Raw genomic sequence first — 26,272 nt, forward strand, 5'->3', positions numbered from 1 at the left:
CTCTGGAGTCTTGGCTGAACTTGGCCCAGGTCTCTGTTCCTGCCATATTTCTGTAGTTCGGGTATCGTGGGGTCGTCCCTGCACACCCTGATGTCCCCTTTGACTTTGTTTAGAGATGAGATACAAACCCCTGTGGCAGTCCCCAGGCTCCTGCAGAGTAGAACCCATCATCCTTTGCCCTCAACAGTACTCACTGCTCTGACTGTGCCTCTCTATTTGGAACATGTCCCTGCATGGGCAAAATAGGAGATAGTGTTCGCAGTGAGTGAAATAGAGTAATGAATTTAACGTTATATACAAGTGTCATTCTCTGGTCCATAGTGCCTTCTCCTTTACCAAGTATAATACTAGACTTTGATTGAGAGGAAATCTGGTATGTATTCTGTGTGGGCATTTTGTGTCTACAGCCGGGAGTTTCTGCATTATGTAGACCCTTTCCTCTGCAAAGATTGAAGCAGAATCATGCAATGATGCTCTCAGTACAAAACCTCAAGCCTGTTTTTTATATTGCTGGAATTGACAGTTGTACCCCCCTGCACATTTGACTGAGGTTCCTCTTGGACAATCACAAAGTTGAGTCCACTACATACAGGACTATGGCAATCAAGGCCTCTTTTGGGAACATAGCACCAAGTCTGGATAAATGTTTGAGCATTTCAGTTTCTCTGCTTTGAGAACCTTATTAAAGCCAAAAGGAAATAAAGACACCAGAGTGGGGTAATGAACCCTACAGATGACACTTCTCTTCTAGGCTCCCTTTCCCACAAAAGCTTGGGCTGGATAATTTCTGAGTCCCAACTTGGGCTTTTTGTAGCTCTAAGATTTTGTATGTATAGTCTAAGCGGCAATATCGATCAAAATAGAGGAAGAAAACAAGGTGTGGTGAAGTTTTTATAGGAAGTACTCTGATATGACCTTATAGCAGCCTTTCAGTATCTGAAGGAAGGTATAAGGATTCTGGGGATGGACTCTTCATTAGGGACTGTAGTGATACAACAACGGGTAACGGGTACAAACTTAAACAGGGGAAGTTTAGATTGGATCTAAGGAGGAAGTTCTTTCCTGTGAGGGTGCTGAGGCACTGGAATGGGTTGCCCAGGGAAGTTGTGAATGCTCCATCCCTGGCAGTGTTCAAGGCCAGGTTGGACAGAGCCTTGGGTGCCATGGTTTAGTGTGAGGTGTCCCTGCCCATGGCAGGGGGTTGGAACTGGATGATCTTAAGGTCCTTTCCAACCCTACCTATTCTATGATTTTATGATTCTATGATATCAAAGTTCTCTGTCCTGCCAAGCTCTTTAGCATCTGATTATATCAGTTCTGCCTCCTTCACTGAGCAGAGGTTGAAGCCACTTTCCCACAGACAAAAGACAACATCTCATCTCTTGCTGCTGATTGCCAGAGCACACAGAAGAGATTGTTCGCCATCCATATTCTGTTCAAAACATCAGTTAATTCCCACTCAGAGCAGGTAAAGGAAAGATATTTTCCCCCATCGGTGTGTTCTGGCTTCTCTGAGACCCCATCAGCTCTCAGTTAGGATCAGTTCTGTGTTCAGGATTGTCTTTCATCTGTGGAAATGAGCCACTGTCTTAACTCCTCTATGAAATATGCTATTTGGTATTTCCTGGTGTGCACTAGCAAGAGTTAAGCATGGGCATGGAATGTGGGTGCTTGTCTCGTGCCTGAATTCTATGTATCACACCGTTTAAGTAAATGGCAGTTAAGATGAATGTAAAACACCACGTAAAATGAATGGGATGACCCCTTAATGTGCCCAAATTATCCTTAACACTGGGTAGCCTCAGCACAGTTCATCATGCTATATTATGAATGATATTGTCTACGCTTTCTTCCTTTAAGTGAAATCTCTTGTGAAATTGCAGCCTGGGGAGGGATTCCCCTTAACATTCAAAGGTGCAGCTTGAGGCCTTGATTCCCACCAGCTTCTTCTCTTTGAAAGGCACAACCAAATGCAATGAATCTTTTGAAACCTTTTCTCTGACTCTTTTTTAGCAAGCAAATGTAAAACTGCACTTCCTCTTCCCTCCCACCCCAGCAGCTTTAATAAAGAACTCACAGGTAAGAGTGAGGGATTTTATTGGAGCTGAGAGACAAGGTCAAGAATCTTGCAAGAAAAACAGATAATTATCAGTGACAAAAGATGTGACTGAGGAAAGCTGATGGGTGTTTCCTGTGAGGAAAAGGTGTCTGGGATAATTCAGGGTGATTTCTTCATGCAAGCTGGTGACTGAGAAGTGAATTCAAGTTTGAGGTTCCACTACTTTTGGTTTCCTTCAGAGGAAGGATGAAGTGATTTGGGGAGTCTATTTCTCATGCAATGCTGTTATTGACTTTTGTGCAGGAACTGTAGAAGAACCTACATCAAATCCTGGAGAAAATTGGGAAGATGCCATTGTTTTAGTGCCCCATAGGCATTCTCCTTAGAGATGAATTGTTCATGTCTTCGATGACAGAGCTGTTTTATGTGGCCAGTGGTTGAAGAACCTTGTCCTGCACCTCCCCAGAGCCTCCTTCACCTCCTTGTTTCTCAGGCTGTAGATGAATGGGTTGAGCATGGGGTTGACCACAGCATAGAAGATGGAGGCCACCTTATCCAGGCTCCTGTGACTAGATGGAGGTTGTAGGTACATGAAGAATACTGTCCCATATAACAAAGCAACAGCCATCAAATGGGAGGCACAGGTATTGAAGGCTCTGGCCCTACTCTGTGCTGAGCACATCCTCAGCACAGTGCGGATGATAGAGATGTAGGAGAGCGAAATGATCATGCTTGCACTCACCGCATTGATGGTGATGAAGGCAAAGACGATCAACTCGCTGCTGTGGGTGTCAGAGCACACGAGCTTTAGCACAGGGACTACGTCGCAGAAGAAGTGGTCAATGCTGTTGGGACCACAGAAGGAACCTCCAAACACGCACCACGTGCAGATGATGGCACTGAGGAAAGCGAATAGGTAGGATGATGCTACCAGCTGCCAGCAGACACGGCTGGAGATGATGGTCACATAAAGCAGGGGCTGGCAGATGGCAACGTGCCGGTCATAGGCCATCATGGCCAACAGGTGACAGTCAACAGTAGCAAAGAAAGCAAAGGTGAGGAACTGCATCATGCAGCCAGTGAAAGAAATGGTTTTGTCCTCTGCTAACAGGTCTGCCAGCATCCTGGGGGAGATGACTGTGGAATAGCAGATGTCAGTGAAGGCAAAATGGGTGAGAAAGAAGTACATGGGGGTGTGGAGGCTGGGAGCCACCCGAACCAAGATGATAATGCCAAAGTTCCCCACGAGAGTCACAATGTAAATCAATAGAAACAAGGCAAAAAGAGTGGTTTGCGCATATGGTCTGTCTGTAATTCCCAACAGGATGAATTTAATCTGGGTGAGATTTCCTCCCATGACCAGGTGTTACCTGCTGAGGCAAAAGCAAGAGAATATCACACTGATCAAAAACAGAGATTTGATTTTGGACCCTATCTAACTCTTATCAGTGACCGTTTCAGCTGTTACATTTTAAATATTCCAATATATTTTCTAACCAAAATTATATATGTATTTTATGTTTTTCAGATGAGGTATTCAGAAAAGCACCAGGATCCGATGTAAATTTGGAGCAAGAGAAAACCCCAGTCCCAGTGAAATCACAGTTTAGAGATGAATGACCTCTGGACATTTTCTGTTGGGTTTTGATTATCATTCAGTCACCAAACCCCATTTATCAAAATATTTGAGCTTATTCACAATAGATAACACTCACACTGGTAAATTAATGATTTATACCTTTCTGAGCTACAGCATGCTGAAGCATCCTAAACACATAGGCATTAGGTTGCTTGCTTTAAAAAGGAATTGATATTACAATGTTCTGATTCCAATGGTTGATTTCTTAGTGACTGTATTCTGCTGACAATCTGAAATGTTGCATTTCTTTATAACAGAATAATATTCATCCTCATTTAACTCTTAATTAAATCAATGCATCTTGCTTTAGCTGCCCATGTAAAAGAAACAGAACCTGCACCAGACATTGCTCCCTCTTCTCATGAAGAAAACTCACTTTGGTAAGACTGTTCTCTGACAAAAACAGGAAAAAGACGACCTGAGGACATGCAGAAGCAAGCCCACTGCCTCAGTGCAGGTGAGGCTCTGCTTTGTGTTGGTGTTACCTTCTGTGCCTTTCTTCTGCCACTGAGGGATGGGAGCCAAGGGTTTATCCCCAGTGCAGCAGAGAACATCCACGCACCAGCATCAGCTCTGTTAAGCACCTGATGTGAAGAGAGGGGAGATCCTGCCAGACTCCAAGAGCCCAGCTTGTGGTGCTGGGGCTGTAAATACAGTTGCATGTGCTCTCCTGGGAGGAAGCCTCCAGGGCTGCTCATGCTTACCCAGAGGAAAACAAAGAGAAGAAACAGCAAAGGGTGTGAAATCACCTCTGGAAGGCATTGTGGTGCTTGGGCATCTGAGAGACATGGTGTGATTGAGGCATCCCTGATCACAGATATACAGCAGCAGTGATGACCAGCTTACGTGATGCTTCTGACATACCTTTGGACAATTCAAATGTTTCACTTTGACATTGGCAACAGAATGAGAATGGGTTTAGAGACATTTCGGATCTTGCAGAGGGTCCTGAAATGAAAACTGATGCACAAATTACTCCATCTCTGCATTTGCTGCTGTCCCTTCGTGCACTCTTGGAGCCCAGTTTTCCATCCCCAGTGGGGTTATCCATATGTAGTGTCTGGATGTCCAGCATCTGAGCTGGTGACTCTGGGCTTCCACTGCATTCAAGGGTGAGAAAGGGGCATTTTGAGGCAGGGGTGAATTTTCCCAGAGTGGTCTAATAGGCCTTTGTCCCACTGACCAGCCCCAGCTGGGGGTCCATCCCCACCTGCTGCCTATTTGTTCCCTATCTCTATTTTAGCTCAGCCTAGGGAGCTTGTGTTTTATTAGAGCAGTTGTGTTTTCCAGTTTAGTAGGGGTTCTGCACATCTAAGGAATCCTTTGATGGTGACGTAGGCTTTATCGAGGATCTGTTTGGCAGTTTCTGGACTGGATGCTGGCCAGGGACTGACTTGACTTAGACTTGTATCTGCTTTATCATTGCCAACTTTCCTGATGCTCAGGAATCTTGGTTGAACTTGCCCCCTGTCTGTGTTCCTGCCCTACTTTTCTTGCTCAGGTACTGTGGGATGGTTTCTCCACACCGTGGTGTTCTTCTTTGTCTCTGTTTAAAGATATTAAGGAAGCAAAGCCCTGTGGCTGTCCCCAGGCTGCTGCAGAGTAGAACCCATCACCCTCTGCACTCAACAGCCCAGCCAGTGCTCACTGCCGTGGCAGTCCCTCTCCATCCAGACTGTGTCCCTTCATGGCTAAAAAAGGAGTTATTCTTCTCAGTAACAGAGTAGTAAGGTGAACTTTATTTCCCAGTATTTTTCTCTGGTCATTAGTTAATTCTGTTTTACCAAGTATGATATTAGACATCTATGGCAGGACCTCTTTTATCTACCTGATATAGGAATTTTGTGTCTACAGACAGGGGTTTCTGCATTTTGTAGATCCCTTCTCTGCAAAGATTGAAGCAGAATCATGCAATGATGCTTTTATCATAAAATGTATTTCCAGAACCCCAAGCCTGTTCCTTGTATTGCTGGAATTGACAATTGTTCCTCCCCTGTACGTTAGACTGAGGCTCCTCTTGGGAGTTCCCAGAGTTGGATCCACCACACACAAGACTATGGCAACCCAGCCCTCCCTTTGGCATGTAGCACCAAGTCTAGGTAAACCTTTATGTGTTTCAGTTGTCCCTGCTTTGTAATCTTTCTTAAACCAAAGCATAGATAAGAACACCAGTGTGGGGTAATTCATCAAGCAGTGATGAGCCTTACACGTGACACTTCTCATCTAAGCTCCCTTTCCCATTAAAGCTTGGACCAGGTGATCTCTTGAGGTGAAACTTGGGTTTTCTGTGGCTCTATGATTCTGTTTGTATATATTCGACATGTTTCAGCTACAATATGCAAGAAAATAGAATGAAGAATCATAGAATAGTTTGATTTAGAAAGGACCTGAACATCACCTAGTTCCAACACCCCTGCCATGGGCAGGGACACCTCACACTAAGCCATGTCAACCAAGGCTCTGTCCAACCTGGCCTTGAACACTGCCAGGGATGGAGCATTCACAACCTCCCTGGACAACCCATTCCAGTGCCTCACCCCCCTCACAGTGAAGATCTTCCTCCTTATATCCAATCTAAACTTCCCCTGTTTAAGTTTAACCTGTTACCCTTTTCCTATCCCTGCAGTCCCTAAGGAAGAAAACAAGGTGCATTGAAAGTTTCCAGGAAGCTCTCTGACATCAAAGTCTCTGTCCTGCCAAGCTCTTTAGCAAGGTATTACATCAATTCTGGCTCTCTCACTGATCGCCGATAGAAGCCACTTTTCCCCAGACCCAGGATAACGTCTCTTCTCTCGCTGCTGTTTTCCAGAGCACACAAAAGACACTGTTCACGACCCGAATACTTCCCAAATGTAAGTTAATTCTCCCTCACAACAGGTAAAGGAAAAATATTTCCCCACATGTCGTGGTTTAAGCCCAGGCCATAAATCAGAACCATGAACTCTACTCCCCCCCCACTTTCTTCCCTCTGCTCCCAGAGGAATGGGAAGGAGAATTGAAAGAAGGCAACTGCCATGGGTTGAGTTAAGAACAGGTTAGTAACTGAGGTATAACACAAATCACTGCTGCTACCACCAATAATAGTAATGATCAAGGACATAACAAAGGAAGAGAATACAACACCTCAGCACCAGCCGACCGATACCTCGCCCCACCCTGCAGTCCCAGCCATTCTGGGTAACTCCTAGTTAACCTCCTGGCCATGATGTGTTGCGGTATGGAATACCTCTTTAGCTAGTTTGGGTCAGGTGTCCTGTCTCTGCTTTCTCCTGGCTTCCCCTCCTCCCTGCAGAGCATGAGGCTCACAAAGTCCTTGGTCAGACCAAACATCTGAGCAGTAACTAAAACCATCGGTGTTATCAGCGCTGTTCCCAGGCCAAAAGTCAAAAAACACAGCACTGCACCAGCTACTAAAAAGGAGAAAAAATGATTGCTACTGCTGAACCCAGGACACCACACCAGTGTCTTTTTGCTTCTTTCTGACCCAGACAGCTCTCAGTTACCATTGATTCTGGGTTCAGGTTTCTCTTTAACCTATGGAAACTTGCCTCATGCTGTATTTATAAGTGCAACGCACCACTTGTTGTTTCCTGGTGTGCTTTAGTGTGAGCTGGGCATGGACATGGATGTGGGTGCTTATCTCCAGCTGGAATTCCATTTATCTCACCATTTAAGTAAAGGGAACTTAACCTGAGTGTAAAGCACCACTTAAAATGAATGGGAGGACTTCTTGATATGCCTAGCTTGTAATTAACACTGGGTAATCTCAGCACAGTTCATCAGTCTGTTTGATGAGTTGTATTTTTTACAGTTGCCTACTTGAAGTGAAATCTAGTCTGAATCTGAAGCCTGGGGAGGGGTTCCCCTTGCTATTCAGAAGTGCAGCTTGAGATCTTGATTCCCACCAGCTTCTTCTCTTTGAAAGGCACAAACAAATGCAATGAATCTTTTGAAACCTCTGACTCTTTTTCAGCAAGCAAATGTAAAACTACACTTCCTCTTCCCTCCCACCCCTGCAGCTTTAATAAAGAGCTCACAGGCAAGAGGAACCTTACTGGATCTGAGGGACAGGGTCAAGAATCTTGTAAGAAAAATCATATTTATGCATGACAAAAGTTGTAACTGAATGCAGCTGATTGGTGTTTCCTGTGAGGAAAAGAGGCTTGGATAACTGAGGGTAACTTCTTCCAACAGTCTGGTGACTGTGAACTGAACTGAAGTTTGAGGCTCAGTCTCCTCTTGTTTTCTTCCAAGAAGGGTGTGATTTTGGGGGTCGTTTTCTCATTGAATACTGTCATAGAGTGTTGTGCAGAAACTGTGGAAGAACTTCCATAAGGTCATGAGTATTAGTGGAAAATCCCAATATTTCAGTGCCCCGTAGGCTTTCACAATGGACATGAACTGCTCATATCCTGAATGACAGAACTCTTCTATGTCACCAGTGGTTGAAGACCCTCCTTGTGCACTTGTTCAGAGCCTCCTTCACCTCCTTGTTCCTCAGGCTGTAGATGAATGGGTTGAGCATGGGTGTGACTGTTGTGTAGAAGATGGAGGCCACCTTATCGAGGCTCCTGTGGCTAGATGGAGGTTGTAGGTACATGAAGAATGCTGTCCCAAAGAACAAGGCGACAGCCATCAAATGGGAGGTGCAGGTGTGGAAGGCTCTGGCCCTGCTCTGTGCTGAGCACATCCTCAGCACAGTGCGGATGATAGAGATGTAGGAGAGTAAAATGACCACGACTGCACCCACCACATTTATGGTGACAAATGCAAAGATGACCATTTCACTGCTGTGGGTGTCAGAGCACACGAGCTTTAGCACAGGGACAACATCACAGAAGAAGTGGTCGATGTGGTTGGGACCACAGAAGGAACCTCCAAACACGCACCATGTGTAGATGATGGCACTGAGGAAGGCGAATACGTAGGATGATGCTATGAGCTGCCAGCAGACACGGCTGGAGATGATGGTCACATAAAGCAGGGGCTGGCAGATGGCAACGTGTCGGTCATAGGCCATCATGGCCAGCAGGTGACACTCAGCACTACCAAAGAAAGCGAACATGATGAACTGCGTCATGCAGCCAGTGAAAGAGATGGTTTTGTCCTCTGCTAACAGGTCTGCCAGCATCCTGGGGGAGATGACTGTGGAATAGCAGATGTCAATGAAGGCAAGATGGGTGAGAAAGAAGTACATGGGGGTGTGGAGGCTGGGAGATACCCAAACCAATGTGACAATGCCAACATTCCCCAAAATAGTGACAATATAAATCAATAGAAACAAGACAAAAAGAGGGATCTGTGCACATGGGCTGTCTGTAATTCCAAATAGGATGAATTTAATCTGGGTGTGATTTCCTCCCATGACCAGGTGTTACCTGCTAAGGGAAAAGGAAGAGAAACATCAAACTGGTTAAAAATGGCGATTCAGATCTGGACCATATGTAATGCCAGTCAGTGACCATTTTAAATATTACATTTTAGTGTATTCCACTACATTTTGTAACTCACATTATCTATACTTAATGGATTTAAATCAAGGTGTTTCAAAAAGAACAAGGAGCACATTGAAGCAGCAAATGTCATTGTTAGATTTCTCTTTTGGGACACTCAAAACTATGGATTTATTCAAGGATGTGGGTTTTTCAGATTTGAGAAAACAATCAGATCTTCAATAACTTTAAGTTCAGAGGCAATTTGTGTCAGAGGACACCTTAGAGGAACCTCATAAGTGTGCACGTTAACATGAATCAAGGGGAAGTCCCAGTCCCAGTGAAATCCCAGTTTACAAATTAATGACCTCCAGATATTTTCTCTTGGCTTTTGATTATCATTCCAGTTACCAAATCACACTAATCAAATTATTTGAGATCATTCACAACAGATAAAACTGACATTGTTAAATTCATGATTTATACCTTCCTGAGCTCCAGCATGCTGAAGCATCTTAAAACCATGGGCATTAAGCTGCTTTCATTAAAGAGTTGATGTTATAACAGGCTGACTCCAAAGGCTGATTTTTTAGTGACTATACTCCACTGATGATATAAAATGTTACATTTCTTCATAACAGAATAAGATTCATCCTCATTTAACTCTTGAATAAATCAGAACATCTTGCTTTAGCTGCCTGTTTAAAAGAAACACAACCTGCATCAGACATTGCTCCCTCTTCTCATGAAGAAAACTCACTTTGGTACAGCTGTTTTCAAACACAGCTTTACAGAAGAGGACACGAGGACGTGATGAATAAAACCCACTGCCTCAGTGCAGGTGAGGCTCTGCTTTGTGGTGTTGTTACCTCCTGTGCCTTCCCTCTGCCACCAAGTGATGATAGCCAAGGATTTATCCCCAGTGCAGCGGAGAACATCTACGTGCATCTTACCTCTGTTAAGCACCCAGTGCGAAGAGATGTGAGCTCCTGCCAGACTCCAAGAGCCCAGCTTGTGGTGCTGGGGCTGTAAATACAGTTGCATGTGCTCTCCTGGGAGGAAGCCTCCAGGGCTGCTCATGATTTACCAGGGGAAAACAGAGAAAAGGAAAAACAAAGGGTGTGAAATCACCTCTGAAAGGAATTGTGGTGCTTGGGCATCTGCAAGTCATTGTGTGGATGAGTCATCCCTGATCACAGATAATCAGCAGCAGTGATGAGCAGCTCATAGGATGCTTGTGACGTACTTGTGGACCATGCAAAGGTTTTGGTCTGAGTTTGGCAACAGAATGAGAATGGGTTTAGAGACATTTCAGATTTTGCAGGGGGTCCCTAAACGCAACAGGAAGCACAAGTGACTCCTTCTCTGGAGCTGCTGGTACCCATCTGTGAACACTTGAGTGCCCAGTTTTCCAGCCCCAGTGGGATTATCCACATATAGTGCCTGGTTGTCCAACACCTGAGCTGGTGCTTTAGGGCTTCCACTCTATTGAAGGCTGAGAAATGGGCATTTGAGGCAGTGATGAGTTGTCCCAGAGTGAACTAATAGGCCTTTATCCCCCTGAGCAACCTCAGCTGGGGCTTCATCCCCACCCTCTGCCTGTTTGTCCTTCATCCCTATTTAACTTCACCCAGGGAAGTTGGGCTATTTTTGAGGGTTTGTTTCCATTTTAGCAGGAGTTGCACACATCTATGGAATCCTTCGGTTTTAACCAAAGCTTGTTCATGTGCTTTCCTAGCAATTGCTGAACCTCACCCTGATTAAGGGATTGACTTGATCTGTGTTGGCTTGGTTTGGCTTAGTCTTGGATCTCCCTCATAATCCCCAGCTTGCTTGATGCTCTGGAATCTTGGTTGAACTTGACCCGGTTCTCTGTTTCTGCTCTACTTCTCTTGCTCACGTACTGTGGGATGGTCCCTGCACACCGTGGTGTTCTCCTTTGGTTCTGTTTTGATAGACGAACGAGACAAACCCCTGTGGCACTCCCCATGTTCCTACAGAGCAGAACCCATTACCCTCTGCCCCCAACAGCCCAACCACTGCTCACTGTTCTGCCAGTCCCTCTCCATCGAGACCATATCCCTGCATGGGCAAATTAGGAGACAGTCCAATCAGTGAGGGAAATTAGAGTAAAAAATGGAATATTACATTCGAGTGTTATTTTCTGGTCCTTTGTGCATTCTCCTTTACCAAGTATAATATTAGGTTTTTAGTGTTCATTTGATTGGCAAAGCTTTGTTTTGGAAGTGGCTTTGGTGTGACGTTTATCTGCTGATTTTGTGACAGAAAGCTTCAGGGGTTCACTTGACACCAAGGGCTTTTGTTTCCCCGCCTTATTTCTTGTGCTTACGGACTTGGTTTCAATGATTCGCAAGTCTTGCTTTGTTTCTACAAGTGGCTCGTGCTACAAGACCACAGACAATCTGATTTATCTGCTGTATGTCATTATGCATTGCTTTTTCCCCTTAGTGTTGATCTTTTAACATGTATGCTGCACATATTTGACAAACTAGAAGGAAGAAAACAAGGTGTGGTGAAGGTTTTCAAGGAAGCCCTCTGATTTCAGAGGCCTCTGTCCTTCCTAACTTTTCAGTATTTAATTGCATTGATTGTGGCTCCTTTGTTGACCACAAGTAGAAGACACTTTTGCCCCAGACCTAAGTCACCATCAACAGGCTTAATTTGTAAGTCACACAGACAGTTTGGTTTTCCCTGGTGTGCTTCAGCATGAGCTGGGCATGGACATAGGATGTGGGTGCTTATTTCCAGCTTATTTCCATTTATCTCACCATTTAAGTAAACAGGACTTAAGATGAATGCAAAATACCCCTTAAAACGAATGGGATGAGCCTTTGATGTGCCCAAATTCTCCTTACCACTGGATGGTCTCAGCACAGTTCATCATTCTAAGTTATGAACTCCACTGCTTACAATTCCCTTCCTTGAAGTGAAATCTCTCGTGAAGCTGCAGCCTGAGGAGGGATTCCCCTGATATTCAAAAGTGCAGGTTGAGAGGTGGATTCCCACCAGCTTCTTCTCTTTGAAAGGCACAAACAAATGCAATGAATCTTTTGAAACCTTTTCTCTGACTCTTTTTCAGCAAGCAAATGTAAAACTACACTTCCTCTTCCCTCCCACCCCAGCAGCTTTAAAAAATAACTCACAGGTAAGAGGGAGGAAATTTCTAAGAGCTGAGGAACAAGGTCCAGAATCTTGCAAGAAAAAGACTTCTTCATCAGTGACAAAAGTTAAAACTGGATAAAGCTGATTGGTGTTTCCTCTGAGGGAAAGAGGCCTGGGATAATTCAGGGTAATTTCTTCATAAGAGCTGGTGACTGCCAACTGAAATGAAGTTTGAGGTTCCTCTCCTCTTGGTTTCCTTCCAAGAAAAAAAGAAGTGATTTGGGGGGTCTATTTCTCATTAAATACTGTAATTGACTTTTGTGCATGAACTGTGGAATTAACTACATAAAATAATGAGGATTAGAGGAAAATGTGTGAGGTGTCCCTGCCCATTAGCAGGGGGGTGGGAACCTGATGATCTTAAGGTCCTTTCCAACCCTAACTATTCTATTCTATGATTCTATGAAAATACCAATGTTTCAGTGCCCCATAGGCTTTCTCACATCACACGAAATCTTCACGTCCTGGATGATACAACTCTTCTATGTTGCCAGCTGTTGAAAAGCCTTCTCCTGCACTTCACCAGAGCCCCCTTCACTTCCTTGTTCCTCAGAGTGTACACGAATGGGTTGAGTATGGGAGTAACCATGGCGTAGAAAATGGAGGCCACCTTATCCAGGCTTCTGTGGTTAGAAGAAGGTTGTAGGTACATGAAGAATGCTGACCCAAAGTATATGGACACAGCCGTCAAATGGGAGGCACAGGTGTGGAAGACTCTGGCCCTGCTCTGTGCTGAGCACATTCTCAGCACGGTACAGAGGATGGAGATGTAGGAGAGCAAAATGACGATGCTCATGCCCACCACATTGATGGTGACAAAGGCAAAGATGAGCATCTCGCTGCTGTAGGTGTCGGAGCACACGAGCTTTAGAACAGGGACAACATCGCAGAAGAAGTGGTCAATGCGGTTGGGACCACAGAAGGAACCTCCAAACACACACCATGTGTAGACGATGGCACTGAGGAAGGCGAATAGGTAGGATGATGCTACCAGCTGCCAGCAGACACGGCTGGAGATGATGGTCACATAAAGCAGGGGCTGGCAGATGGCAACGTGTCGGTCGTAGGCCATCACGGCCAGCAGGTGACACTCACTAATAGCAAAGAAAGAGAACATGAGGAACTGCATCATGCAGCCAGTGAAAGAGATGGTTTTGTCCTCTGCTAACAGGTCTGCCAGCATCCTGGGGGAGATGACTGTGGAATAGCAGATGTCAGTGAAGGCAAAATGGGTGAGGAAGAAGTACATGGGGGTGTGGAGGCTGGGAGACACCCAAACCAATGTGATAATGCCAAAGTTCCCCACCAAAGTGACAATATATATCAACAGAAACAACATGAACAGAGGGGTCTGCGCAAGAGGGCTGTCTGTAATTCCTAACAGGATGAATTCTATCTGGGTTTGATTTCCTTCCATGCCCTGGTGTTACCTGCTGAGGCAAAAGGAAGAGAAACATAACAGCTTTTAGAAGTGGAGATTCATTTTTGGACCATATTTGACTATAATCAATCACGATTTTAAGTGCCATATTTTGGTTGAATTCATATATTGTGCTATATTGTTAACCCCAAATCATATGTTTTTTTGGTTTTTACTTAGTGTATTTATAAAAGAACAGGAAGCACACTGACGCAACAAATGACATTTTTGGTTTTCTATGCTGGAACACTTAAAACAATGGATTTATTTAGGCATTTTTGGACCATATTTTAATCCAAACAATGACCAGTTTATCTGCTACTTTACTTTATATTATACTAAATTTTCTAACCCAAATTATATATATATTTTATGTTATACAGTTGAGGTATCTTGAAAAGAACAGGGACCACATTCAAGGAACAAATGGTATTTTGTATGCTAGGACTCTTAAAACTATGGATTTATTCAAGCACATGTGTTTTCAGATTAAGGAAAAGAATCAGATCTTTCTTCACTTTCACTTTTCAGAGTTAATTTGGTCAGAAGACACCTGAAAACCACATAGTAGCTCATGTAAACCAGGGGGCTAGAACGTCCCAGTCCCAGTGAAATCCCAGCTTACACGTGAATGAACTGCACACATTTTCCCTTGGCTTTTAGTTATCATTCCAGTCACCAAATCACATTTATCAAACTATTTGAGTTTATTCATAGCCGATAAAACTCACATGATTTATACCTTTCTGAGCTCCAGCAAACTGAATCATCCTAAACCTATGAGCATTAAGACGCTTGCATTAAAAAGCAGTTGATGTTACAATGTGCTGATTTGTTAGTGACTATATTAGTGACTATATCCTGCTGACAATCTCCAATGTTGCATTTCTTTATAACAAAATAACACTCATCCTCATTTAACTCTTGAATAAATCAGTGCATCTTGCTTTAGCTGCCTATGTAAAAGAAACACAACCTGCATTAACCATTGCTCCCTCTTCTTATAAAGAAAACCCACGTTGGTAAGGCTAATTCTGATGCAGCTTTCCCAAAGAGGAAACGAGGACATGAAGACAAAATACCTCTGCTTCAATGTAGGTGGGGCTCTGCTTTGTGTTGGTGCTACTTCCTGTACCTTCCTTCTGCCACCGAGTGATAGGAGCCACAGGTTAATCCCCAGCACAGCAGAGAACATCTACATGTTGGCATCACCTCTGTTAAGCACCTGATGTGAGGAGAGGTGAGCTCTGCCAGACTCCAAGAGCCCAGCTTGTGGTGCTGGGGCTGTAAATACAGTTGCATGTGCTCTCCTGGGAGGAAGCCTCCAGGGCTGCTCATGCTTACCCAGAGGAAAACAAAGAGAAGGAAAAGCAAAGGGTGTGAAATCACCTCTGAAAGGCATTGTGGTGCTTGGGCATCTGAGAGACATGGTGTGGATGAGCCATTCCTGAGCACAGCTACACAGCAGCACCAGTGATGAGCAGCTCATAGGATATTTCTGACATACTTGTGGACCAGGCAAATGTTTTCAGTTTGACCTTGCCAACAGAATGAGAATGGGTTTAGAGACATTTCAGATCTTGCAGAGGGTCCCCAAATGGGACATGAAGCACAAGTGACTCCTTCTATGGAGCTGCTGCTCCCCCTCTGTGAACACTTGTGTGCTCAGTTTTCCAGTCCCAGTGGGGTTATCCACATGTAATGCCTCAATGTCCAACACTTGAGCTTGTGCTTTAGGGCTTCCACTGTATGTAAGGGTGAGAAAGGGGCATTTTGAGGCAGTGATGAATTGTCCCAGTATGAACTAATAGGCCTTTATCCCCCTGAGCAGCCTCAGCTGGGGCTCCATCCTCACCCTCTGCCCATTTGCTCACCATCTCTATTTAAGCTCAGCCTAAGGTGTCTGGACTATGTTTGAGTTGTTCTGGTTTCCATTTTAGCAGGAGTTGTGCACATCTATGGAATCCGTTGATGATATCTGAGGTTGCTTGTGGACTTCCCTAGCAATTGCTGGACCTAAACCTGACCAGGGGATTGTCTTTAGCCGTGTTGGCTTGGTTTTGGACCGGCCTCATAATCCCCAACTTTCTTGATGCGCCGGAATCTTGGCCTTGGTCTCTGTTGCTGCTCTGCTTCTCCTGCTCAGGTACTGTGGGATGGTCACTGCACACCATGGTGTTCTCCTTCGATTCAGTTTAGATAGATTAGAGAGATAAACCCCTGTGATACTCTCCAGGCTCCTGCAGAGTAGAACCTATTACCCTCTGCACCCAACAACCCAGCCACTGCTCACTGTTCTGCCAGTCCCTCTCCATCCAGACCATATCACTGCATGGGCAAAATTGGAGATAGTCTAGTCAGTGAGGGAATTAGAGTAATCAGTTGATGTTTATACTCAAGTGTTATTCTCCGGTCATTAATATCACCTCCATTTTCCAAATATAATAGTAGAATAATGTTTTTGAGTAGGTGGGTAACACTGTGGTTTGGTAATGGGTTTCCAGTCTTACTAAAAGCTCACAAAGCTGTCCAGCTTGAGTGTTTCTGTAGTTACAAGGTGCTGAGATGTCATCACTAAGAGATGCTCTTTGTCAATAACCTCACAGCAATTTCAGTGTATTCTGGCTCCCAGAAGACAGCTCATCTCATGGGTTGAGGCAGTAATAGCTCCAGACGTCTAACTTGTGAAGTCACTAAGGCAACTTTCCAATTATATTTGAAGGGGGGAGAACCAAGGTTAGCATGGGGTGATGTGCCCAGTGAGACTGCTGGCAGCTTATCTCAACCATCTAAGCTGGAAAGCAATAAATAGCAAAGAAAGGAGCCTCTGGGAGACACAGCCATACATGGCCAGCCAACACCATGTAGAACTAAACAGAGAAAGAAAGGAGACTTGGAGGATTTCATGGAATGGTGAAGCACGGCATCATAGAATCACAAAATTTCTTCTCTGAAGCTCTGATTTATAAAGCAAGCTACAAGGTGGAAAAATACTATCGAGACAGAGATGCTTCTGTGCAACAGTCATGCAAATGGGCAAGGAAGATCTGCTTAGAGGCAATGCCATAGGAATGTAGCAGTGATTGCCACAGAAGCTTAAATTGCTTTTTCTCTTTGCAAGCATCTCCTTGCTTATCGGTAATGGTTATACTGGGACAAATATAAACATGTACAGAAGAAATGTCTAATATCTTATGTATTTACCCCCTCTCCTGACACAATCCTTTTTGGGGATGTATTTTATCCTATTTAAGAGATCAGCATAGACAATTTCAATTGGATATGCTCTATTTGTCTGTATTGTTGCCTTTCTAGTTCCCCTCAGCAATGACAAGGTGCAGGTTCTGTCTTTGAATGATTTCCTTGGAGTAAGGAATAAGAAGTAGGCACAATAATAGCTCAGCCTGAAAGAGGCTGGGTCTTCAGCGGGAAGCCAGAAGTGGCATCTCAGGTACTGTTTTGGGGGATGGTGGTGGAACTAGATTTAAACTACCCTCAAATGTCTGTGTTTGAGACACATGGTTGTGTTATAAATCCTTTCTAAAAGGAAGTTTTACTTCCTAACCTTAATCTGGCATGAAATCAGTTGCTTGAAAGTATTTGCTGTTTGCTTAAAATGTAAGTTGAATGATAGAAATTAAAGGGAAAAGCACATTTTTAACAAATCACCAGTGAAGCTGGAAGATACTGGAGAAGGAAAGATAAATGCATATGCCCTTCTGTCTCTTCTATGTATTTATTCTTATGAGATGAGAGCAGCTATTGAAATGCAGTTTAGCCCCCAAAGTAGCCACTAACCTTGTTATTAATCAGTTGTTTTTAATGAAAACCAACATAATGCTTTTATTTCTGAGCATTTAGACTAAGGAGCAACAAATTCAGACTCTGAGCTACCTGGGGTAATGAAAAGAGTGAAAAGAGTTTCTGGGACATCTTCAACCTGAAAAGCAGCATGAAAGTTAATATTCCTTTACTTTGTGTATTATCACAACAGTCAACATGAGCTGCTCTTCCCTGAATGTGGAGAAAACTGCAGGCAGATGGAAACATAGTGAAGACCATGGTGATGGCCAAGGGAAAACTTGTTTTGCTGGCTTCAGACTTCCTTTGAAATCAGCGTGTGAAGATAGAAGATATATTCAAAGCTTGGTTTAAGAGCTTGAGTGATAGATGTAGTCAGTGACTCCCTGCATGGGCAGGTGGTTGTGGACCATCTAAGCATCCTGCCAACCTGCCTGGCAGTGTTTCATTAGAGAATGTCTTCATTATCTACAGAGTACAGGATTAAACCCCACTAATAATTAAGCAAGGGATTAAGCCATCATAACCAAGGTCATGCAAATCACCCCGCTGCCTGGGAACTGGAAGCCTCTTGGACACTGATGGCTTGGGAAAACTGGACTACGGTGACAGAATTTGTTTTCAAGGGGTTCACAGATTGCCTCGACTTCCAGGTTACACTCTTTGTGTTTTTCCTGTTCATCTATGTCACCACCATGATAGGAAACCTTAGCATCATTGCTGCAGTCTGGCTCGATTCCCAGCTTCAAAGCCCCATGTACTTCTTCCTCGGCCACTTGTCCTTCTTGGATCTGTGCTACTCCTCCGTGGTGACACCCAAAATGCTGCTGAACCTCTTGTCTGAGAGGAAGACTATTTCTTTTGTTGGCTGCTTCCTGCAGCTCTATTTCTATGCTGCTTTTGCAATCACAGAGTGCTACCTCCTGGCTGGGATGGCATATGACCGCTATGTTGCCATCTGCAACCCCTTGCGTTACCCCATCCTCATGTCCAAGAAGGTCTGTGTTTCCCTCTTAGCTGGGTCCTATGCAGTTGGGCTTTTTAATTCAGCCGTCTTCACAGGCTTTGCATTGAGGCTGTCCTTCTGTGGCCCCAATGTCATTGACCACTTCTTCTGCGATGGGCCACCACTCTCAAAGTTGGCGTGCTCTGATACTTCTCTCAGCCAAGTGTTGCTATTTGCTTTTGGGGGCTTCAATGAGGTCACCACAATAGCAGTCATCCTCATCTCCTATGGCCACATCCTCTTCACCGTCCTGAAGACAGGCTCTGTACTGGGCAAAGCTTTTGGTACCTGTGCATCCCACCTAGTGGTTGTAACCATCTTCTATGGGACCCTTATCTTTATGTACCTACGGCCCAGTTCCAGCTACAACCTGGGTAGGGACAAAATAGTTTCTGTCTTTTACACCATGGTGACCCCAATGTTGAACCCTTTCATCTACAGCCTGAGGAACAAGGAGGTAAAGAGTGCTCTGAAGAGAACAATGGGGAGAATGATGATTTCCCTGCCAGAGTGGTAAATGGTTTGACACTTGGGCAGTAATGGGAATGGGGTTGGTGTTTTAGAGTCTTTTTGAGGTTGGAGAGAAGCTGTGATAATACTTCTATATATTATTGTCCATTTCGTAGACCAGCTTTATCGATGTGGGATTAATTTGCTATACGTTTGCCTCTTGATAGTGTATTTCATAATAGGAGAAACACGTACTCACTGAAGAGCCACCAAAGGTTGATTTGTGATGAAACATGCTAAAATGTCCAGCTTGTTCCCGGATATTTGGAGGCAAGAAGAAATACTTCAAATGATTTTGTTTGTGTAAAGGATTGGACAGTGATGGTTCCTAAATGTACTGTTCAGTGGGATTGTTCAGTACACATATTCAAACTTAATGTAGAGTAAAGCCATGTTGCATTAGTTATAATCAAACTCTTATTTCTACTTTTATTCTCTCTTTTTCCTCTAAGCATGTAGTTCTCTGTATCTACAAGATCATTAGTTGTGGGATTTAACTGGCCAAAAGTGGAGTTTAATAAGTAGACATCACATCTGATCTCAGTCTCCCTCCTTAGAAGGAACTAAAGACCTTGGCAAAACCATCATGGGAAATGGCTCAAGTGAATGATGGTGCATAAAGACACAATAAAGATATATAAAGATATCAGCTGCATATAGAACACGTATCATGATTCTGACATATTTAACTTCAGGACGTCTGAATTTCAGGTGGCTAAGGCCCACCCAGCCTATGGGTCATGGCACTTCCTTAGGTCAGATTTCAGTTCTATATAACTTCAGTGGGTATTTTATTTCAAACTCCTTCTTTCCATTACCACCTTCATTATAAGAGGAAAATTAATAGGCTCAAAACATCCTCAGACACAACAGAGCTGATACAAGATGAGGAATTTAGTGATAAACACTTTGAAGGTTTATACCTAATAACCTGATGACTGTGTACCTGATTTCTACAAGTTGTTTTTCCTCCCTGTCATGCTGTTGTAAGAAGCAAAATGAGTTTATTCTGGCAATAATGGGAATATGTGTTTTTATTTGCCTTTTCAAGGAAGGAGAGTGTGTTTTGAGCTGTACCTGGAGGACTGGTAATAAAGTGGGAACAAACAGGAATCATTGGTGAAAGTGTTGGCACAGAAACTCCCCAAATATAAACCCTGCTGTTAAAATATTGCCATTTGTAGAAGCTAAACTCAACGAAACATCCATCTGGGGTCAACACAGCTGTCTGCATTGCTCTTCTCCATCCATATTTGTGTTTGTTGGTTCTGGTTGTGCTGGTGCCATTGATGGTTTCCTCCAGAAGCTCATGGGTTCCAGTGAGTCCTGCAGTGTTTCTCAGCCATTCCTTTGGCCAACTGAACGGTACCACTGGAGTTCACAGACTGGAAGATAACCTGGGACACCTATAGCTCATGTGTCAGTCTGTATGTCACACTGACCTGGAGCAAGGTGAGCCCAAACCCATCTCATTTGTCCATCTCTCAGCCAGTCCTCTAGGCTCTCAGTGATACAAATCACTGTGTCACTCAGTGACAGTCTCCCCAGGGAAGTGGTGGATTCCCTAACATTGGACACTTCAGCTTCAGCTGGAGAAGGTGCTGGAACATCTACCTTAGATCACGCTTTGCCTAGAAACGTTGGACCAGATGATCCTTGAGGTCCCTTCCAAACTGGTGTTCTCTGGTTCTGATGGAGAACTTAGTCTGTTCATGTGACCATGTGTGGATCTTCTCTGGACATGGCAAATCCTCCTTTGGGCTACACAGACTCTATTGATCCATCCAATTCCCCCTGAGATATCATAGGGTGTATGGACACAGGTCTGGCAGGCATGGCTTGTGTCCTTTAGGGTAGCCAGAGGGATGCATGGTAGGTCTCTGCTAGTCCTGGACACCCATATCTAAACAGCTAAGCCACCACCTTCATTTCTACTGACTGCAGAGACTCTTGGCAGTTAGCTCATATACCAATGCTTAATGCTGTTGGCTGGATTAACATCATCCCTTTTCAAAACAGGTTGTAATGAAATGGGTTTGGTCTTGCAATAGAGGTGGAGCAGTGGAATGACCTAGCTCTGTGCAAAAAGGAGTCAAAAATGGGTAGCTGAGATACTCCTGGAAGTACCTGGAGCATAGTAAAAAGGTCCAATGGACCATCAGTCATGTTCTGACAAGTCGGTCCTGGATAGACACCCCCTGTTCTTAACCATCAGTAGCCTTTCAGGCTCATTTAGGGCTTGGAGGCTTGGGTCAGCCTTCATCTTCTATAATCCCAGTTGTCTGCTCCAGGCACCCATCCAGAGGTAATTACCTAAGCTGCTTGCAGCAGGTGTTTCAGATAATTGACATAGACTGCCCTTTGGCTACACCTTCTCACCTGCCCCTCGATTCTTCAAAAGGGCTTGTGAAGAACAACTTGTGCTTGTTTGGATCTCTACTTTTCCTGTCCCTGGAGGCTGCTGAGAGGTGTAACAGGTTAGAGATCTTTGTGACAATAATTAGAAGAGATTTTCCATCAGCCTGTGTGCATAGCTAAGAGATTATGCATTAACCTGTGACCATGGCTAAGCCTTTATTAGTAGTTTAGGCTGTTGTGAGTCATGGGTTCTTATTCAGGGGCCAGCAATATACAACCAAGTTTCACGTGTCTTAGAACCCTGAACTGTAGCCAAACCCGTGACAAACACTTGTTCCCAAGTGTTTGTGCCAGTTGTCTGCAAAGACCTTCAGGGAGAGATATAAAAGCAGCACATTGCTGCAAGTGAAGAACTTCATCCGATGAAAATAGGCTGGAAGCTCTTAAAGGTTCAGGAAGAGACACTTTGTTTGGAAGCTGGGAGGATGCCTTCAAGAGATAATCCCCTCGATTTGCTGTGCAGATATCCAGTGTCATCTAATGTGGGAGAGAACTTGCAGCTGTAAGAGGTGACCCCCATCCACAGGTATGTGAGACCATAACCATGAAAGTTCCAAGTTAGCCCTGCTCTGGTAGAAATCATTGCAGCAACTGGGGAGGCTGCTCAGATTTATGCCAGGTAAAGATTTGCTTCTCTGTGTTGGTTTAAAGAGGTTAAATATTCCTGCTGGGATGTATTCATAGAATCCCAGCCTGGTTTGGGTTGGAAGGGAGCTTAAAGCTCATCCACCTCCAACCCCTGCTGCAGGCAGGGACCCTTTCCACTAGAGCAGGTTGCTCCAAGCCCCTGTGTCCAACCTGGCCTTGAGCACTGCCAGGGATGGGGCAGCCACAGCTTCTCTGGGCACCCTGTGCCAGCACCTCAGCACCCTCACAGGGAAGAGCTTCTGCCTAAGAGCTCAGCTCAGTCTCTCCTCTGGCAGGTTCAAGCCATTCCCCTTGGCCTGTCCCTACAGACCCTTGTCCAAAGCTCTTCTCCATCTTTCCTGTAGCCCCTTCCGCACTGGTCAGATATCATTCTGCTTATGGTAGGTTTAAGGAGCCTTGGAGAAAAAGAGAGGAGGAAATTTTCAAGGAAATATTAACCTAGCCACTGACCCTGAAATAGTGATATTCACTTTAAAATGTAAAGGATATTTCTACAAAGAAATATTCTGCTGATGGAGAATGGATCTTCACCTCGTCTTCTGGTCCTGACACTCATCTGGTGGGGTAAGGTTTTTACCCTCATCTTTAATCCTGTAAAGATTTAGTTGTTTTATTCTGAACCTTCATGTTATCAGGGACAGAAACCTGTAATTCACACTTTCATGAGTGTGAGCAGCTTAACTTAGTGTCTAACTGAGACAACCAGAGTTGAATGAGTTTGGCTTAGCACAGCTCAATGGTCTCATCAAGGTGTTGAGTCCTGTTAATTGTATCCTCTCTCTATTGTACTAAGGGAATAACATCTCCAGACACAAATTTTGCTCATGGTCTCCTGGCTTCACCTCCCCAAGGTTTCCAGGACTGCCATATTAAACTCTTCATGTCCTGAATGAGTTTTAGGGTCATGCAGCACCCCTTCCCTTCTCCTGCCTTAATTCCCAGCAAATTAAAAGTTCTTTTTCCTTCATCTCAGTGACTTTTCCAAAACTACCAAAGGAAAGCTATGGTATTTTTCGGCTTATATGAGTTATAGCCAGAAGCTGCTGCCAAGATCAGAGCTGTCTTCAGAGAAACTTAATCACAGGAGATCAAGGGCAGAGCTGATGGCTTGGTCTGGGTCACATCAGTCCCTCTCTGCTGCTGTAGCCATTGGTCTCATCAAACTGTAGGTACCAAAATGGGATCCAGTGATACAAATGAACCTGCTCAAAGGTGTCTGGGGAGGCTGGGATGCTCTCACTTCAGAAGGGGCCTCCTCTTTCCTTGGGCTGTATAAGAGGGCAAGCTTGGAGCAGATGGCCACAGAGCAGTCTGTTCCACTGTAGCTCCCTGGAAATCAATAGTGGGGATAGCCTTGGTGCACAGGGTGCCAATTGTCAAGTTATCCCATTCCAGTTCAAATAAAGGCATGGTTTCCACTGTCCTGTATTTTCCAGACTTTTTCCTTCTTTGGCAGATACAAAAGCCCTGAATGGCAGAGCAGAATCACACCTCAGCAGCAGAGTTCATCCTCAAGGGTCTCAGTGACCAAGTGGAGATGAAGGCAGCCCTTTTTGTGCTGTTGCTGCTCATCTACACCATCACCCTTCTGGGCAACACAGGGATAATTGTAGCCATCCGAGGCCACCCACAGCTCCACACATCCATGTACTTCTTCCTGGGCAGCCTCTCCATTGTTGACATCTGCTTCTCCTCTGTGGTAGCCCCCAGGACTTTGGTGAACTTCCTATTGGAGAAGAAGACCATTTCCTTTGCTGGCTGTATGGGTCAAGCTTTCTTCTACATTGTGTTTGTGACAACTGAGTGTTTCCTGCTGGCTGTCATGGCCTATGACCGGTACGTGGCCATCTGCAACCCCCTGCTCTACTCCTCTGTCATGACTCGAAGGTTATGTGTGGGGCTGGTGGTAGGGTGCTACATTGGGGGTGTCCTGAACTCCATCATTCAGATGACCTTCATCATCAGGCTGCCCTTCTGCAGCTCCAATGTCATCAACCACTTCTTCTGTGATGTTCCTCCTCTCCTGGCTCTGTCCTGTGCCAGCACGTACATCAATGAGATGATCCTCTTCTCCTTGGCTGGTGTCATTGAGCTCAGCACCATTTCTGCCATTCTGGTCTCCTACGTCTTCATCTTCTTTGCCATCCTGAGGATCCGTTCTGCTGAGGGCAGGAAAAAAGCGTTCTCCACCTGCGTGTCCCACCTGGTTGTGGTGACCATGTTGTATGGAACAACCATCTTCATGTATTTACGCCCTAGCTCTAGTTACTCCCTGAACACTGACAAAGTGGTCTCCATCTTCTACACGGTGGTGATCCCCATGCTCAACCCCCTCATCTACAGCTTGAGGAACAAAGAGATGAAGGATGCTTTGAGGAGAACAGCAGAAAGAATCACAGTCAGGCTTTGAAAACCCTGATCCAGGGATGTGGGTAACACGAGGCTTTGTCCCAGATGCTGTGGAACCTCCACCCATGGACACGTTCAGAAGTTGCCTGAATGAGGCCAAGAGCAACCTGATGTGACCACGACTAGCATGACCATGACTAGTCACTGATGTGACTCTGACCAGCAGGACATTGTTATTGTTCAGAAGGGACATCTAGGAGGTCACTGTTCCTATGACTGGCAAATTATACACATAAACACATATGTATGTGTGTATATATATAAAAACACAATATTAAATGCATCCTAAACTATATATTTATATATAAAACAATCTATTCTTGTGTTAAATGTGAACACCAATACACACGATACTAATTTTCCTTGCCCCAGTTTAGTTGGGGTCTCAGTGATTTATAGGGTGGGTTGGGCCTAGCTGGTATGGGCTTTTCCCAGGAAGGATGGAAACCCAAGATCTCAATGGATGAACTGATGTTTTAATGCTGTTATAGAGCAGTGGGATATTGTGCATGAGTCGAGTGAAATGCAGATTCTTCACCAGGTCTGTGCTTGGAACCAGGCTGCTGAGTTAAATCACAGTCAAATTGGGCTTTGCCTCCTCTTTTCAGGCAGCTGCAGAACTTCACCCTTTCATTTTTCCTCCTCAGGTTCTGCCTTTCTCAAAGCCTTTAAGCGAAGCTCTAAGGCGTTTTCTAATTTATACCCACAGTGGTTTGTTAAAACAAAGGCAAGAATGTTATCAGGAGAGTTGCACTTTGGTTTGAGGCAATGGGGATTAAAGAAACCCAAAGCAAACGTGGACACACACAGACACCCTGAAACAACAGGAAAATCGAAGGTAATGAAAAAAACCAACCAGAAGTCTTTATTTCCTATGCAAGAAGTAATTCCTCACACAAATTGCAGCTCCCCCATATCCTGGTTGCTATAAAATCGCAATGTCACCAGGGGGAACAGTCCCACAGGGTTTCCCCACGCACCCAAAACTTCTGTATTTCTTTGGCAGCTCATCACTCAAAGGTGAGAGATGTCCCTGATCCGATTGTTGTTAACAAGCTCCTCGGGGAAGGAATTTGGAGACGATGGGCTGATAGGAAGGAAAAGGCTTGGCTAGGTCCTGGATGGGGATTTTCCACCTGTGGTCACTTGAGCTGTAGCATCACCAGTGGGAAAGACACTCCTTAATACAGGGGAAAATAACCCAAACAGGGATGTGATCCTGGCGAGCAATAAGAAATAAGTCTTTATTCTTTATTTATACTTTATTCTTTATCCTTTATTCTTTATTTGTACTTTATTCTTATTCTTTACTAAAGTTACCAGCCTGAAGCTGACTCTTACTGTTGCCAGCAGGACATGACAGTATCCACATATGCCTGCTCTTTAGATGCCCATTTCCCCTTCAAAGCTGCATTTCATCTACTTCTGAACAAAATCCATTCCTTTTCCTGTATGATTTTTGTTCCTTCTTGGTACCATTGCTCTCTGTGGTCACCTCCAAGAGGTGCAAAATGGTCACAGGAGTCCCTTTAGGTATCAAAAGGCAGAAGATTTGAAATAAGTGGCTAGAAAATTGTGGATCAGGATTTCTTATACATCACCACCATCTATTGGACGTTGTTGGGAATTTCCACTCTTTTTTATTTAAGATAAAACCTTTTTCTTACTTGCTGGGAAGCTTTGGGTAGCCAAGTGGCTTGTTCTTGCCCAGGAAACTGAGAAATAATAGATAAATAAACAAAGGCCA

General features: G+C 44.4%; 5 protein-coding genes across 6 annotated transcripts; 2 read left to right on the forward strand and 3 right to left on the reverse strand.

Annotated features, from left to right (window-relative positions):
* Positions 1-2,456: 2,456 nt before the first annotated feature.
* LOC133220607 (olfactory receptor 5AP2-like) lies at positions 2,457-3,416 on the reverse strand. Its single transcript, XM_061368848.1, has one exon. The coding sequence runs from the start codon at positions 3,414-3,416 to the stop codon at positions 2,457-2,459; it is 960 nt and encodes a 319-aa protein (XP_061224832.1).
* Positions 3,417-8,032: 4,616 nt separating this feature from the next.
* LOC133220610 (olfactory receptor 5AP2-like) lies at positions 8,033-9,063 on the reverse strand. Its single transcript, XM_061368852.1, has one exon. It carries the CDS (start codon positions 9,061-9,063, stop codon positions 8,134-8,136), a length of 930 nt encoding a protein of 309 aa, XP_061224836.1. The 3' UTR covers positions 8,033-8,133.
* A 3,707-nt stretch (positions 9,064-12,770) lies between these two features.
* LOC133220609 (olfactory receptor 5AP2-like) lies at positions 12,771-13,730 on the reverse strand. Its single transcript, XM_061368850.1, has one exon. The coding sequence runs from the start codon at positions 13,728-13,730 to the stop codon at positions 12,771-12,773; it is 960 nt and encodes a 319-aa protein (XP_061224834.1).
* A 4,385-nt stretch (positions 13,731-18,115) lies between these two features.
* On the forward strand, positions 18,116-19,171 carry LOC133220611 (olfactory receptor 5F1-like). Its single transcript, XM_061368853.1, has one exon. The coding sequence runs from the start codon at positions 18,116-18,118 to the stop codon at positions 19,055-19,057; it is 942 nt and encodes a 313-aa protein (XP_061224837.1). The 3' UTR covers positions 19,058-19,171.
* A 3,385-nt stretch (positions 19,172-22,556) lies between these two features.
* LOC133220612 (olfactory receptor 5J3-like) lies at positions 22,557-24,641 on the forward strand. Of its 2 annotated transcripts, none has more exons than XM_061368854.1 (2): positions 22,557-22,680; positions 23,573-24,641. In XM_061368854.1, the coding sequence occupies exon 2, from the start codon at positions 23,588-23,590 to the stop codon at positions 24,524-24,526; it is 939 nt and encodes a 312-aa protein (XP_061224838.1). In that variant the 5' UTR covers positions 22,557-22,680; positions 23,573-23,587; the 3' UTR covers positions 24,527-24,641. The 2 variants fall into 2 exon arrangements, with proteins under 2 accessions (XP_061224838.1, XP_061224839.1); XM_061368855.1 differs by having other exon boundaries at positions 22,575-22,680; positions 23,553-24,641.
* The last annotated feature ends 1,631 nt before the right edge of the window (positions 24,642-26,272 follow it).

Source organism: Neopsephotus bourkii, unplaced genomic scaffold (assembly GCF_033783945.1).
Source record: "Neopsephotus bourkii isolate Nb327-2 ecotype Australia unplaced genomic scaffold, CSIRO-AGI_Nbou_v1 NB_1454, whole genome shotgun sequence".
NCBI classification, from domain to species: domain Eukaryota; kingdom Metazoa; phylum Chordata; class Aves; order Psittaciformes; family Psittacidae; genus Neopsephotus; species Neopsephotus bourkii.

What these genes read in the sequence shown, in the direction of transcription:
- LOC133220607 (XM_061368848.1), bottom strand. Translation starts at nt 3,416, where the DNA reads ATGGGAGGAAATCTCACCCAGATTAAATTCATCCTGTTGGGAATTACA.
- LOC133220610 (XM_061368852.1), bottom strand. Translation starts at nt 9,063, where the DNA reads ATGGGAGGAAATCACACCCAGATTAAATTCATCCTATTTGGAATTACA.
- LOC133220609 (XM_061368850.1), bottom strand. Translation starts at nt 13,730, where the DNA reads ATGGAAGGAAATCAAACCCAGATAGAATTCATCCTGTTAGGAATTACA.
- LOC133220611 (XM_061368853.1), top strand. Translation starts at nt 18,116, where the DNA reads ATGGCTTGGGAAAACTGGACTACGGTGACAGAATTTGTTTTCAAGGGG.
- LOC133220612 (XM_061368854.1), top strand. Translation starts at nt 23,588, where the DNA reads ATGGCAGAGCAGAATCACACCTCAGCAGCAGAGTTCATCCTCAAGGGT.